This window comes from Ammospiza nelsoni, chromosome 1, assembly GCF_027579445.1.
Source record: "Ammospiza nelsoni isolate bAmmNel1 chromosome 1, bAmmNel1.pri, whole genome shotgun sequence".
Classification (NCBI taxonomy): domain Eukaryota; kingdom Metazoa; phylum Chordata; class Aves; order Passeriformes; family Passerellidae; genus Ammospiza; species Ammospiza nelsoni.
Window position 1 is genome coordinate 14,895,117 of NC_080633.1, and position 14,342 is coordinate 14,909,458.

Sequence of the window (14,342 nt, forward strand, 5' to 3'; positions counted from 1 at the left end):
TGTGTGAGCTCTTGCACGGCTGTTCATCAGTCTCCCACCCAAAAGCCTTGCACACTACAGAGGGTGCAAACAGAAATGGGATATCTGGAAAGACCCAGGCAAGCAAAAAGGATATGCTTTTTGCACCATGGCAAAGCGGCTCCGTGAACATATTCACTGATTGTCCTCCCTGCTGGGCAGGCATCTCCTGTTTTCACATCTGAACTCATGCTCAAGTCTTTCACCCAAAACTGCACTCAGTGGCTAGCACCATGTTTATATTTACATCTCTCTGCCATAAGCCCTAAAGGACTATAAAATTACGAGAAATATTTGCCACACCATTGACAGCAGTAACTGAGTGAAGAATTGCCAAATGGGAAATCCAAATTTGCAAACTCAGTATTCTGGGCTGGGTGCCAAGTCTGTCTGGGTGCTGCGGAGGTGACACATTCAGTCTTCTCACAGGGATGCCAACGTGCCAACTGTATCCCTGGCACAGCATCTTCTGACAAACTTATGGAAAAGAACTGCTACCAAGTCCAGAGGGACATGCAAGCTGCTTTCTGAGCTTCCTTGGCAGCAACTCCATTTCCAAGTTGTGACTGTACTTTCTCCTATTTACAAGACCAGTTGTTTGTGATATGCTGTGGTCTCTGGTAGGATTTTGAAAAGTGCAAAAATGACAGCAGGATGTTGGTTTCCAAGTATAAATTAGTAAAATGCAGAGTAATTTTATTTCTCTGAGAAAAAAATAATATAGATACTCATTTACTGCAGCCCAGATATCATATGTTGCCACCAGTGCGGGAGAATCCAAATCCATTTGTTAGCTGCCAAAAGTAAAACATGATCATTAGAATATGAAGGTTGTGGGGCTGATCTCTAAAGCTTCCTCTTTCCAAATTGTTCTTCTTACCCTTTGTCTCACAGCTAAACTTCTTCACTGTCTGTCAGTAATTTTTCAAAATGAAAGAAAAAAAATTGAAAAATCCTCCAATCTTCCATGGGGCTGCATGACCTCTAACTTGCAAAAATCCATTAGAAGAAAGCCTTTTAGTAACCAAATTGTGTCATTTACAACTGCACAGCAGCCAGGAAGAGCACCATAAATTACGATTCTGTCACTATAGCAGACAATGGAAAGTGTGGGCAGGCTATTGCTATAAAGGAGGAAAACTAGGAGAGTGATAGAATTTCATTTAAATGGGTTTTTTTTTGCCTAATTTACTTCATGTAATAGCAAAATTGGTACTTACAGGTTAGGTTTTTTTTGGCTGTATATGGAAGCAAGACTATAGCGAGACTATATAACATTGTTTATTTTTAAGGTGTACCAGAATAAAAGCACCAAATCCAAGCCTTTTGAATTTTTATCTCCTTTATATATGAAGCAAAAAAGAATGTAAAATTTGCTTAGCATTTTTATTTAATTTTTTTTCATACCATTTTAAAATTTGTGTACTGTTGAAGCTTGAGCAAAGAATGGTGCCTGGGAAAATGGTGAAATAATGTCACGATGGGGTAAATGGAGCAAAGACTGTCACTGAGATGCTGTGGGTTTATGTGGTTACTCTTTCTTTTTAACAAGCATCTGATTATTTGGAGAAAGATTGTCTTGTTAAAAATTTTCAGCATACTTTTTTTCCTAAAATATAAAAATCAGTACCATGTATCCCTGAGTACTTTCAATATGTTTTGCAGGGAACCCAGAGCTGGCATTTATAAAGATATTTTTGAGAAGGGAAAATAAAAAACAAACCAGACAAAACCCCAACAATTCTGAAGTCTCTTTACAGCTACTCTCCTTACTTTCAAATCCTGTTATACACATATCATAAAGACATTATAGAAAGAACAGAAGTCTAATTTTAAAAAGTACAGGCTACTAAATTATCTGTAAAATTTTCTCAGAAATGCATATTTCCACTTTGTATTTCCACCAGTCTGCACTGGGACAGTGAAGCTAGTAAGCTGAGCAATTGCTACTAGAAAAACCAAATACATAAGAAGAAATGCAGTTAGCACAATATTTCACATATGTTAATGCTTACAGTTCCATCAGTGTCAGCTTTATTTTCTATTTGATATACACCAAAGCTGGCACGCAATTTTAACTGATGAGGTAATGTCATTTTTAATTTAAGGAGCCTTAAGCTGTCCACTTTAACTAGTGATATCATCTTTGCAGCTGTCTCACAGGACTTCATGTAAACATAAGTAATGTGCCCTGGATGGTTTGGAGCAGAGTTGTTAAAAATGACATTGGTCATCATGAAGACATTTTTTTTCCTTTGATCTCTTTAAAAATGCCAGACACACTTTATTGTCCTGTCATTTTTAGCTCTTCCTTGTATATTAATATGCTTGGAACATTTCAGTTAGCATAACAGTAGAATATAAAGGTCTAAACAAATTAATGGCAACATTTTAATGTCAGTCGTAGTAAGATAATGAAAAGTAAATGAGATTGTCTGGCTAACAGCAACATGTTAAATGAAAGGGCAGCGTGGCTGAGACACAGAGGCAGCAGCAGGGAAAAGCCTTTTGCTGCTGCCTGCAAGAGTCACAGGACACAACCCAAGATCCAAATGCCACCACTTTCTAGGAGAAGATAAAACTGCTTCTACAGATTGGGTCTGATCCTCCTTCCTGTCTGGGGTCAATGAAATCATCTGCTAATAAAACTCAAGACCAGACCTGTCTCTGCACCTGCAGTTCTCCCTCCCTTCATTCTCTTGTATTCCCTGGGCTGGTTTAGCACCTCAGCCTGCTGGGCTTGCTCTCCTCAGCCCTTGAACACCAAATCTGTCACAGCAGACACTGCACGTTGGCGTCTCTGGTGACTGGGCTGAGGAGCCCTGAAGTGTTGCTCACAGGCAAACTTTTACTACCAATCATTTTTTGGTTATTGCACGATTTTGCTTATACAGTCTAAGGTTTGATGTCAATCATCACTGAGGTTTTTAGCCCTGTCTGTCCAGTAATCACATGCTGTACAATTATGAATGTGGTAACGTGCACTTCTTGATTCAAATACCTAAGCAAAGGTGATTTGTATTGAAACAATTTTTGACTGAGAAAAGCCAAGTGCTGTGACTGACTTGTGGATTTTGTGATGTGCTCCAAACTGTTTGTCCAGATAACAAGGAAAAGAACAGATTTTTCTACCACTGATCTGCAGCATTATGGAGTTTTGAGCAAAATCTAATGTTTAGGGATTTATTTATTATTCTGTGGACATATGTTTGGAGGACAGCATATGGAAATCAAAGCATTGTTCATAAAGAGCTACAGCCAAGAAGACATTTTTGAATTCATAACAGAACTTCACAGTTTGAAAAGAATGCTATGCATTATGTATTGATAACAACACTACACAGACAAAGGAACACAATTTAATAATACAGAATTGTGCTCGTGAGATTTCCTTTTTTTTTTTTTTTTTTGTTAATTGGTTACTTTAGCTGACATTGTCTGCAAGCATAATGGACACCATTCTTCCTAATAGTTCCATGTTGCCAGATGATGTCTACAGACATAATGTAGTCCATTTTAATTATTTCATTTTGCTTACATCTTTCAGCATAATGCATTTTCCAAGCAAGCTAGCATTTTTCTTGATTATCTATGTTGTGTTATGGTTTCTAAATTAATTAGGTCTCCTTCTTTCCTGGAAGTTAAAAGTTTCTTCCTTCCATTTATCTACCAGGTATGATTATGTTGAAGTGATTGATGGAGATAATGCTGAAGGACGCTTATGGGGAAAGTACTGTGGAAAAATTGCTCCCCCTCCTGTAGTGTCTACAGGACCATATCTTTTTATTAAATTTGTTTCTGACTATGAGACACATGGAGCAGGATTTTCTATTCGTTATGAAGTTTTCAAAAGAGGTAAGAAACTATTCATTTTTACATTGTTCATTGTGATTTTTACTTGCATCAGGAAGTTCACCTTAATTCTTTGGAATGGGGAAAATGCATGAAAATGCTTGAAAGAGAAAATCTTATTACCCTAGTCATTCCAAGGTGGGGTGTGTGTTCAGTGGGTATAAATCATCATGAATCCAGTGGGTCAGCTGTGTCTGAAGGTTGACTCCTCTGCATGAAATATGGTAGTTTTCGTCAGCTGTTTGTTTCAACCATCTTAAAACCATTAACTTTATTGCTTTCCTTTTTTTTAATAATAATTACTGTATGATTTACAGTGTTACTGCCTCAACAGCACTGCCTCAACCTTCTGAGTCCCAGGGTTATTTTGGTTAGTGCTTTGCTCTGTGCTCCCAAGGGATAGCTGCGGGCTCGAAGGGACCCGAGTACACGTGGGCAGCAGATGATGTTGCTGCTGCTTTCACAAATCATGTTTGGGAGGTAAAGGAGAGGAGCAGCTCACACTGATGAGGCACGGCCTGCTGGGTGCTCGTGCCAGGAATTAGTGCCAGTGAGCACAATTAGTTTTATGGGGCACAGAGAAACAGAGAGTGCAGGATTAACCAGACAGAGAGACACTCCCTCTTTTATAACACTCTTCCTGAATCAATAGCTGGAAGGGCTGTAAGGTCACTCTTTTCGGCATACATCTTCTCTACAGCTGGATGGAGAGTAATAATTCATATATTCCATTCCTGGAGAATACAGGACCAAAACTCATCATATATGAAAAGACAATAACATTCATTTTATAGGAAAGAAAATTGACTTCAACATCAATGTTTAGGGTCATATTCACAGAAGCAGCTCAAAACTTCAAATTTCCAATGCACACCACTCCCAGTCAGTGCCCCATTTTCAGAACCAGTGCCCAAGTCCCTTTTATGCACCTACACCAGAGCCAGATTTTTAGCTGTGTTCAGCACACACTCTTGGTGGCAGCTGTACTGTTAATGAGGAGAAACGCAGTAGTGAAGCCTCTTTTCAATTGCCATTGCTGCTCTGCACAGTGCTAATTGGGGCCACAGACCTCTTGTTCACCATCTTCCCTGTCTGTAAATCCACTCTTGACTCCCAGAAATTCTTTTGCTGACCTTCAGGGTCACATTTTCTGAAAGAATTCAGCATCCAAATGACACCAAGCTTTCCTGAAAAAATATCTCTATTTATTTTGATATCCTTTGGAGCTTAAACTCTTGAAAATGTGTTCTGACGTTTCTCAGTGCTTATATATGCAGTACCATCTTTCATGAAGAACAAGGCTGAAACACAAGAGGAAGTGAAAGAATGATCTGTGAAACAATCTATTTTAGTAACTGAACCCTTTCAAGAAAAAAGTTTTATTTATTTCCTGACAGTGTAGCGACGATTCAGAACTCTGACAGGAACATTGTGTTTATTTCCTTGTGTGGTCATTTACATGCCTCAAAGATGCACATTTACCATGTTAAGATGGCATTATGAATGTGATTTTACACACATGGAAGTCGGGAAACGCAAAATTATGGCTCCCAGAGCAACTTTAACTCCAGTTCATTCCACATAAACTGTATATTAAGGCAGGACAGTTATCACCATGCCGTGTTAGAAAATGCCATGTGTACACAAAGGACACAAATTATCATTGCTGTGGGAACACAGCCCTATTTAACTTCTCAAAAAATTCATATATGCTGTACCAGTTTTGCATTTTAATATCTGTGCCAAATAAAGCAGTTCACCCTTTTGCACAGGTGAAAGGTGAAGCTCAGCTGCTCACACCAGACAAGTATGTCTGGTTTAGCATATTCACAACTTAGCTCATCATTTCCCAGGTATGGGAAGAATGATCCCAAGCCCAAGGTCCTGTGATGCTGAGCTGAAGGCTGAGCTTCATTCCAGCACACAATCTATTTTTGCCCATTACTCTTTACTTCTCATTCATCTCTGTAGCCAGAGAGACACTGAAGAAGTTGTAAAGCTAAAACAGGACTAAAACATGAAACACATTTTGCCCAACACTTAGCCCACATGAAATGTGCATCATTTTGGCTTGGGCAGACATTCTATTTTAGGGTGCATGAGTGACGTATTCACTAGGAAAGGATCTACACAGTTCACATTCAACATTCCTAACTTTAGTCAACTAAATTTATGGTGTAAACTGAAAGAAAAGAAAGTGTCAACCAAGAAGGCAAATTATTTTTTGGCTCAGTGACACCCACAGATAGCAGATTAAATTATCCCCAATGTCATCTCCTTTTCTTTGCTTTCTCTGTTGCCTCCTCTCTGTATTTCCTTAACTTCATATCTCTTCCTTTGTTTCATGTACATGTACACATGCAGTTTCTCCACCTCAGAAGTATCTACTTTTGGTGTCTCCACTGGAACCTTTTCTGCCAGTTTTCCATGCACATTGGCCCACGGAGTTCCTTGTAGCCTCAGTATTGATGTAATTCCTGCAGCTGCTTCACAGTGTCAGTAAAGGGTCAAAATCTTTGGAGGGCATTTTAGTGAGAAAGCACCCCTGAAAACAGTTTCTGTTTCTTGCACCAGATTGATTCAAACATGTTTAAAATAAAGCAAGCTGGCATCAAGATACTATGTGTGAGTGTAAGAGCCTGACGATTGCACACACTCGGAGCCAGGATCTGGCTGTATTTAATAAAGCAATAATGATCCAGGCTTACATTTTATATTGCATCTTTTATTGGATTCCAAGAGGAGTACAGAGCACTTTATACTATGAATGGCATAGCAAAGCTATTTTATCCTGGAACAGCAGCTACTGGTGGGAGTGAAGAGCAACAACCAGAATATAACCCTCCCCTACATGACAAGGAGACAAGGGAATGACAGGGAGAGAAGAGGAATATTCAACTAATGTGTAAGGGGGTGATTTAATTATAGGCAAAATGTAATTTCCCAAATTGGAATGGGTCAGGTTACATGAGCATCAATATCCACATCTTCCAAAATATGCCATGAAGTGTTCTGAATATTGATGTGATAGTTCAAGAATTTCCTCTCAGTGTCTGTTGAAGGGCAAGGATACCTGAACTGAGTAAATTCATTCAGACCTCTCTCTCGAGTGCTGAATTTAGCTGGGAGTTGGCCAGATCTGTGGGGGGTAATATGTTTGGCACATTCACAATGAAAACATTTTCTAGAGTGAAATAAGAGTATTCATATATGCAACAAGCCAGACTGTTTTCCTTCAATGATCTGTGTTAGGCATTGGAAATCCTCTAAGGCTACTGACTACAGTCTCTAAGGATGCTGGGCATCCTCATCCAGATTGGGGCCTCACACACATTGTCCTCCAGCACAGACCTGCCTGTTGCCACCAAGCTCTCTCTCTGTGTCCTTCTTCTCCTCCATGTCTGAGGACCTTCATTTGAGTCATGCTACTCAAACTCCCAGTTAGGCCAGCTGATATCCACCAATGCCCCCAGTCCTGTAAATCACTCTATTAAATCTGGAGTGTCAAAAGGCAGATCTTGTGGGAGGATGTGTGGGCAGTGCCTGCAGCTGACTTGTGAGTACATCTGCAGGTGTGGGTTCCACAGAGGGGATTCCTGAGGGACCTGAATAAAGGAGAAATGAGATCCGTCAACAAGAGAGAGACTCCAGTTTGTCCCCTGTACCCACAAAGGCAAATCCAGTGACCTGGCCTTTTATACCCTCACATCTTCACTGCCAGTTTCCTGCTCCACCAAGGGCACTGTTTGGAGCATCCCATTATGCCATGGTGGGAACATCAGGGAAAGCTGGTGTGTCAACACTGACATTAGGTGACTTCTAGCAACACTGCCTGTAATCACACAGTTTATCATGCCCACACTAACAGCAACATTTTACTGGTGCACCTGTGTCAACACCACTCAGAATGAGTCACTCACCCTCAGTACATGTACGAATTACCTTTCACATTTAGTTTGTCAAGGAGGCATAGGTCACATCTGGCAGAGTTACTGAGTCAGTGCTCCAGGAATCTGAAACCACTACTCCCTCTACTGAATTCACTCACCCGCTTTTGTAAAAAGTTCTATTTCACCAATAAAAGCCTGTCAGCCATAAGATTTAAAGATTTGAGCTTGAAGGGGCTATAATTATTTCTCTAGGGCTCTGTCGAGATTTCTGCAGCTTACACTTTCATTGTTCCCACATGACTTTGTATTTGTCATAATTTTTTCTAGAGCTGGTACAAGTTTTCATATTGTTCCATACAAATTGAAAATTGAAGATCAGACAGTATATGTGGATTGGGCTTTAAATGACTGACTATCAATAATAGGAACAAGCTGGCTGAATGATTAATGCAGCGATTAAAATGAGGTGTTTCATTGAAAAGCCACCTTTGCTGCTGGAGAGACAATACAACCTAATTTGTTTTCCAGCTAACTGCTTTGCTTAGTAGCACAGTGTTAACCCCGTTGATTTTTCTCCTCCTACAGGACCTGAATGTTCCAGAAACTTTACTTCATCAAGTGGAGTGATAAAGTCCCCTGGATTCCCTGAAAAATATCCCAATAGCCTTGAATGCACTTACATTATCTTTGCACCAAAGATGTCAGAGATTGTACTGGAATTTGAAAGCTTTGAGCTAGAACCTGACTCAAATACTCCAGGGGGAGCTTTCTGTCGCTATGACCGATTGGAAATCTGGGATGGATTCCCTGATGGTAAGAGAAAAATGGACTGTAATATGCATAACCATTACTATGGAGTGGCCTGCAGAAGGCATAGTCCCATTTTTTAAACTGTCATGCTAGAGAGATCCTTGCTTGATTTATGTGAAGTGAGTTGAATTAAAAAGAAATGGAGAAAATGCTCTGTAAATTCATTCAGTAAAGCATATCATAGTGTGAATGATTTTTTTTTAATGAAATATGTTCAGCTTTAACACTTGGCTTAGCAGAAACCTCTGTGCTCAGTGGTAATATGTGATGAACCTCCTACACTAAAATAAATTAAATGTGAAGTCTTATAATAATGAGTCCTCAAATTTTCACAGCTAACCCAAGAGTATAGTCCAGACATTTCCAACAAATTGCAGAAACTGGACTCCAGGTACTGACCCTCTGGCTTGCAGAGGAATTGTGTTACAGACCAGCTGCCAAAGCAGAGAATCTCTTTGCCACAGAAAATGTGGTGTCCATGCAGTTGAAATCATAGTGACTAAACAATTACCCAGGTCAGTAAACAGTCACTGAGTTATTCATTCAGGTGACTTCAGTGACTGGGCACTGCAGGGTTCCTCCATTATGGTGATCTCTCTTCCAACAGTTTAAGCAAATCCAAAGGTTTTATCTTAATTTGTTAATTTATAATCTCTGATTAGATGGCCTCATGTGTCAGGGTGGGTGTGTTGGGTACCCTTCTGGAATGTCTCTGCCATCTCAGTAATTTTCCATTTAGTTGTTGACCACACTTGACCTTGTGCACATTCACTAAGTGCATAGCTAGATATTAGCTAACCCATAGAGCCAGAGAGCCCTCATTTCACCTTCTGCCCAACCCCATATCCCTGTTTTACACTGAGTCTGACAAATAAAATAGCTACATGATTTCTCTGTGTTTTTCATGTACAATCTTGGGTCTGTAAGATTCAAATCTCCCCTAGGCAGGGCAGCCATGTATCAATTCTCCAAGGACCCAGAGACAAAGGCTGCATCTCCAGCCTAAAAGGGATTGTTCAAGCTGAATCCCCAACCTTTAGGGTGCCCAAATGCCTATATGAGCTGTGTGGAAACACCTATGTAAAGCTGATTATTAGTGATGCCTTTTTCACTGTTTCTGTGTTTGGCATAAGCTGATAAAGAGAAGCATCTTGAAGCTGTCCTTTTTCTTCTTAATTTTTAATTTGTAGCAAAATTCAGTGACTGAAGATTTATGTTGTTTGTATAGGACACTAATTACAACTATTTCAGTTTTCCACTAGCGTGATAACCCATATTAATAGATTATTTTGGTTTGTTTTATGAATAGCAGCAGCAGTTTCTACAAACTGCTAATCCTACATTAATATTTGATTTAAATGAAAATATAACTTAAGGAATGTACTTTAATAATGCATTAAAACTTGACTGTTTTCCTAAATAAATCCCCAGTATAATTTTGTTTAAAGCTTCCATTGATGCTGCAAGAAATATATGTCTTTTAGCATATATTTGTGCTTTTTTTGTTCATATTTTATGCTTAATGGGTTTATCATGGCTCTTTTCAGTCCATTTCAATAATGAGTGAAGAAAGACCCATAACAGTAGCAAAAAGACTATTTAGCATTTAATGCCTCAATTAGAAAAACAATATTTTAATAGTACAATAATGATGTCTGGAACATTTAATAATAGGTTTATTTGTATATAGGCCAAATCTGTCCTGTAGAGCTTGCATTTAAACTGATATTTGAAAAGACGATCCTGTAAATCAATTTATGTGTAATATAACCAAAAAGAAATGCATTATTATCAATGTAGAGAGTTTCAAAGCGGTAATTTCCTGGTTCAAAAAAGTGGCTGAGCCATACTGAAGACCAATTATCAACAGGCATTATCAGCCTTCTGCAAACTGTCTCACAAACTCTCTGCACTGAAAATGGTCCTGACATCCACTAAGGGTACTTGCATGCTTACTTGTAAATATTCAACAGAATTTGTAGGCTGGAAAAATGTTTTCTTTGATATAAACTGTTGGAGGTTGCAGCAGTTGTAGGAAAAATGTTTGCTGCATCATTTTACTGTAGGATGATCCTCAGCCAGCAGTCAGTCTCTCTTGTTTCACTTAACACTACAAAGAAAGAGGGAGTGTGATTGCTTTTCTATAAATGCATCACAGGATGAATCCCTGGGAGGGAGAACTATTTCAACTGAAGAGCAAAGCTGGCACAGGAAACAACCTGGCCTTGAACTTCAGTTCAAGATAGAGAATGTCTGGATACTGGAGAATATATAGAGAGAGAGTATCTGGGGGAAAATAAATCTAACTTGTATCCACATGAAAATAGTAAATTTCTACACAATGGTAATTAGACAGTATGGTTCCCTTTGATGGAGGGAGTGAGTCTTTGAGCCATTTGTCCATTTCCCTTTAGTCTGAGCAAAAGTATTCTGCATTAACTGGTATTAACTAATATGGTTGTGTGCACTTCTAATTTGCTGGTGTACTCCCTTGCACAGTTTTAGCACACATCAATTTTCACTTTCCCAAGAAACTCCTAAGCATGATTTGGAGGACAGTGAGAGCCAGGGATCATTCTGAACAGGCAAGCTGGACTTGGCCAGGCAGTAAGAGCCCCATAGGAGCAAGTTGTGTCCCTCTCTTAGTCTGGTCCCAGGAGCAGTTCCTGTGACTGGCTGCAGGTCCAGAGGGTGTCCCCTGGCCCACTCAGTTTAGTGATATATCCACAGAAAATGAAGTTATTTTTCTTTGTTGTAATGCATTGCTGCTCACATGCCCAGTTGTGTTAAAGCTGATGTTGCAGTGATATAAATATGACAGAAGGGGTTTTTAATATATGGAAAAAATGTTTATCCCTCAGTTCACATCCCCTGCTTCACAGGATCAATGTGGTTTCCTGGGATGATGGCAGTATTGTGAGAACACTGAACAATTTTTTGGAAAATTTTATTGCCTCAACTACAGCAGAATGAGGTGGACAGCCCCCTGAACATGCATCTCTGGAAAACAGGCATGAGCATTTGAGCCAGGCACAGCTGGTCCCTCTGTTCCCAGCAGGGAACAGCATCCCACTCTGACCTGTCTCAACATCTACTTTAGGACACAGCTAAAGGACCTCTGCAGTGTCTTATCTCATTGACTGTAGTGAAAGCTATGAATCCCTAAGTCAGATGTAAACTTCAGCCTAAGTTAGAGCAGATGAAACCCAACATAAGTAGAAAATGTTCCCACTATAGAATTTAATAAGCTACAGTCCATAGAGAAAAGCAGAAAATAAATTTGCTGTTTTATACAGTTGTGATTATATTTTCCTTCCTTCCCCCCTCAAAAAGAAAAAAAGTAGAGAAGAGAAATGGTCTTTTAAACAAATTTTCAAAATGATGATTAAAAGGATATGTCAAAGTCAGTAAGCGTGCATTTACATTTTACTTCTACATAATTTCTATTTCACTGATGGAATACAATTTTCTGTTAGAGAATTTGACAGCAACTGTAACAGTCATTCAAAAAGATGTAAATCCTGAAATGCTCTGTCACAATCATGGAGTCCTCAGCCTACCTAGCTCTCCTTTCAGTGGATTGAAGCTGGCAAGTGCTGACTATTTGCTACTTGGTTCTACAAAATACGTGCTTATCTTTGAAGCATGTGAACAGTTAGATTGCCTTCAAAAGGAATTCACCAAGGACCCTTACAAGACTGAAGTTAAACAGTGGTGTAAGTGTTTTGCTGTTTCAAGAGGGGAATGCTAGGCATTCAGGAATGTCTCAGACCTGGCATTTTGTTTCATGGAAAAAAACCCTGTTGAGGAATATCTGAGAACTACAGGTGCTTGTTGCAAATATTGTACAGAAAAGGGACCATGGTTTGAAAGAGATAACAGGTGGATTTAGAGCAGCAGAGTGAGTAGATCTCAGGGCAGAAAGATATGATTTTGCATTAATAAACCAGATACCAAAAATATCTTTGCCCAAGGCACAGATATATCTCAGCCAGCATCTGCTGAGAACACTCCATTGATGACTTTGAAGAAAAATAGCCCACTCAAGAGGAGGACGAGCTTTAGTGATGAATTGCACATATTCATCATGCAGCTCTCTTTGAAGCTCTATAGGCTGTCTACTAGAGCTCAAACGTAATTTAAAGAAGTTTACATATGGTTTGAGAACCACAGCCTAAGCATTGCTGCTTCAGTCAATACCACAAGAGCTTCCACTGAATTACAGAGCAAAGCAGAATGCTTTACTGCAGTCATTAACATCGGTGCAAATGAAGGTTGCTATTAATCTAAGTGTGTTTCTCCTGTTGTGGTTGCTTTCTGCACTCTTGTGAGAAGCCATTAAGATCTAAGAGCATACACAAGCTCAGTGTAGTTGACTGCTGGAATGCAAAGATGGAATCAATTTTTTGGTTGTTTCTTCTTCAGCATCCTAAATTGTGTGCAAATGTTTTTTCAATAAAAATCATAATGATGTGAAAATACTGTCCACAACATACGTGCAAGCTTATAAAAAATAGCTTGAAAATTAAATACATGGCTACTTAACATAACATTTGTTTTAATGTTTTAGAAGTCTGATATACTTTTTTTCCTTGCTTTTGTTTTTTTTTGGGGGGGCATTCTTAGCCTAATTCCAAAAGCTAATATTTCAGCTAAATGCATAAATGTGTATTTCAGTAATATTTAGAATTTCCTCATATCAATATTTTTGTGCAGAAGGGCAAACAATGGTAAAGAAAGGAAGAATCAGTAAGGGTAAGGTTTCTGCTTAGTCTTGAACCACCAGCCACTTACTATATATTCTGCACTCTGATCTGTAAACCTTACAAAATACTTATTGAGACTAATCAAGGATTTATTCAAGCTATAGCATTAGATTCTGCCTTTTGGGAAATGCATGCAAAATAGGTTTCTTAGTTGTCCCTCCATCTGTTAACCAGAAAGTTACTCAGTTTTACATTGTATGATACTGTGTCAGTGAAAAGAGGAGCCAAGGTCTCAGAAGTTGCTACAGCAGCCAGATGAGGTGGCTGGCTCACTGAAATACGTTTGTTCTGCAGGTAGTGTAGAAGCATCCTTGAGTGAGGACATAATCCAAGTGACATTTGGAGTATCCCTTACTGAGGGAAGCTGTCATAGCAACAGGATGGTCCACAGTTAGAGGCTGTCCTAGGGACTTTTCAGCACCTTCTGCCCCAAAACTCCCATTTAGAACTCTACACAGTCTAATATGAAATCCCATCTCATTTCCTAAGGAATTGTCAGGAAGATGTTCAAACCTAACCAGTAGCATAGTCTGCCTAAACAGACAGCAGTCTCAACCCTGAATGATTCCTCAGATGGGTTTCCTGCACAGCATTTATTTGATGTGGTGACACACGAAATATTTGATAATTTATTGTCATTCAAAAGTTTCCAATACTTGAATGAAAAAAAAGAATAGAAGGGAGGAACTTTGTATTAGTATTTATGGAAGAAGGAGAATTTCTGTTTCATCCAGTTGTGCTCAGATCAATATCGTATTAGCTCAGCAGGCTAAGGTTTACACATTGCACAAAAAAATTCAATACCTCTTTGTGTCATATTCTGCACATTTTTGGCACTTGCATCCAAATAGCTGGCAAAGGGAATAGTACTGTGATGGCAGGGCCAATCTGTTGAGGACTCAAATGCATAATCACTAAATATGTCTTAAAAATTATAAACCAGTGAGTCATGGGGAATCTTAAAGCCTGTCTGCTTTAAACAAAGTTCTCTTCTGTTTGTCCTTTC

The 14,342-nt window shown here is 39.1% G+C and overlaps 1 protein-coding gene across 2 annotated transcripts in view; it reads left to right on the plus strand.

Annotated features, from left to right (window-relative positions):
* NRP1 (neuropilin 1) overlaps positions 1–14,342 on the plus strand; it is a 114,872-nt gene that overhangs the window by 43,489 nt on the left and 57,041 nt on the right. For both annotated transcript variants that reach the window (XM_059484365.1, XM_059484450.1), the window contains exons 4-5: positions 3,692–3,873; positions 8,346–8,573. In XM_059484365.1, coding sequence (XP_059340348.1) covers positions 3,692–3,873; positions 8,346–8,573 — 410 coding nt within the window. The remainder of the gene's footprint in view (positions 1–3,691; positions 3,874–8,345; positions 8,574–14,342) is intronic.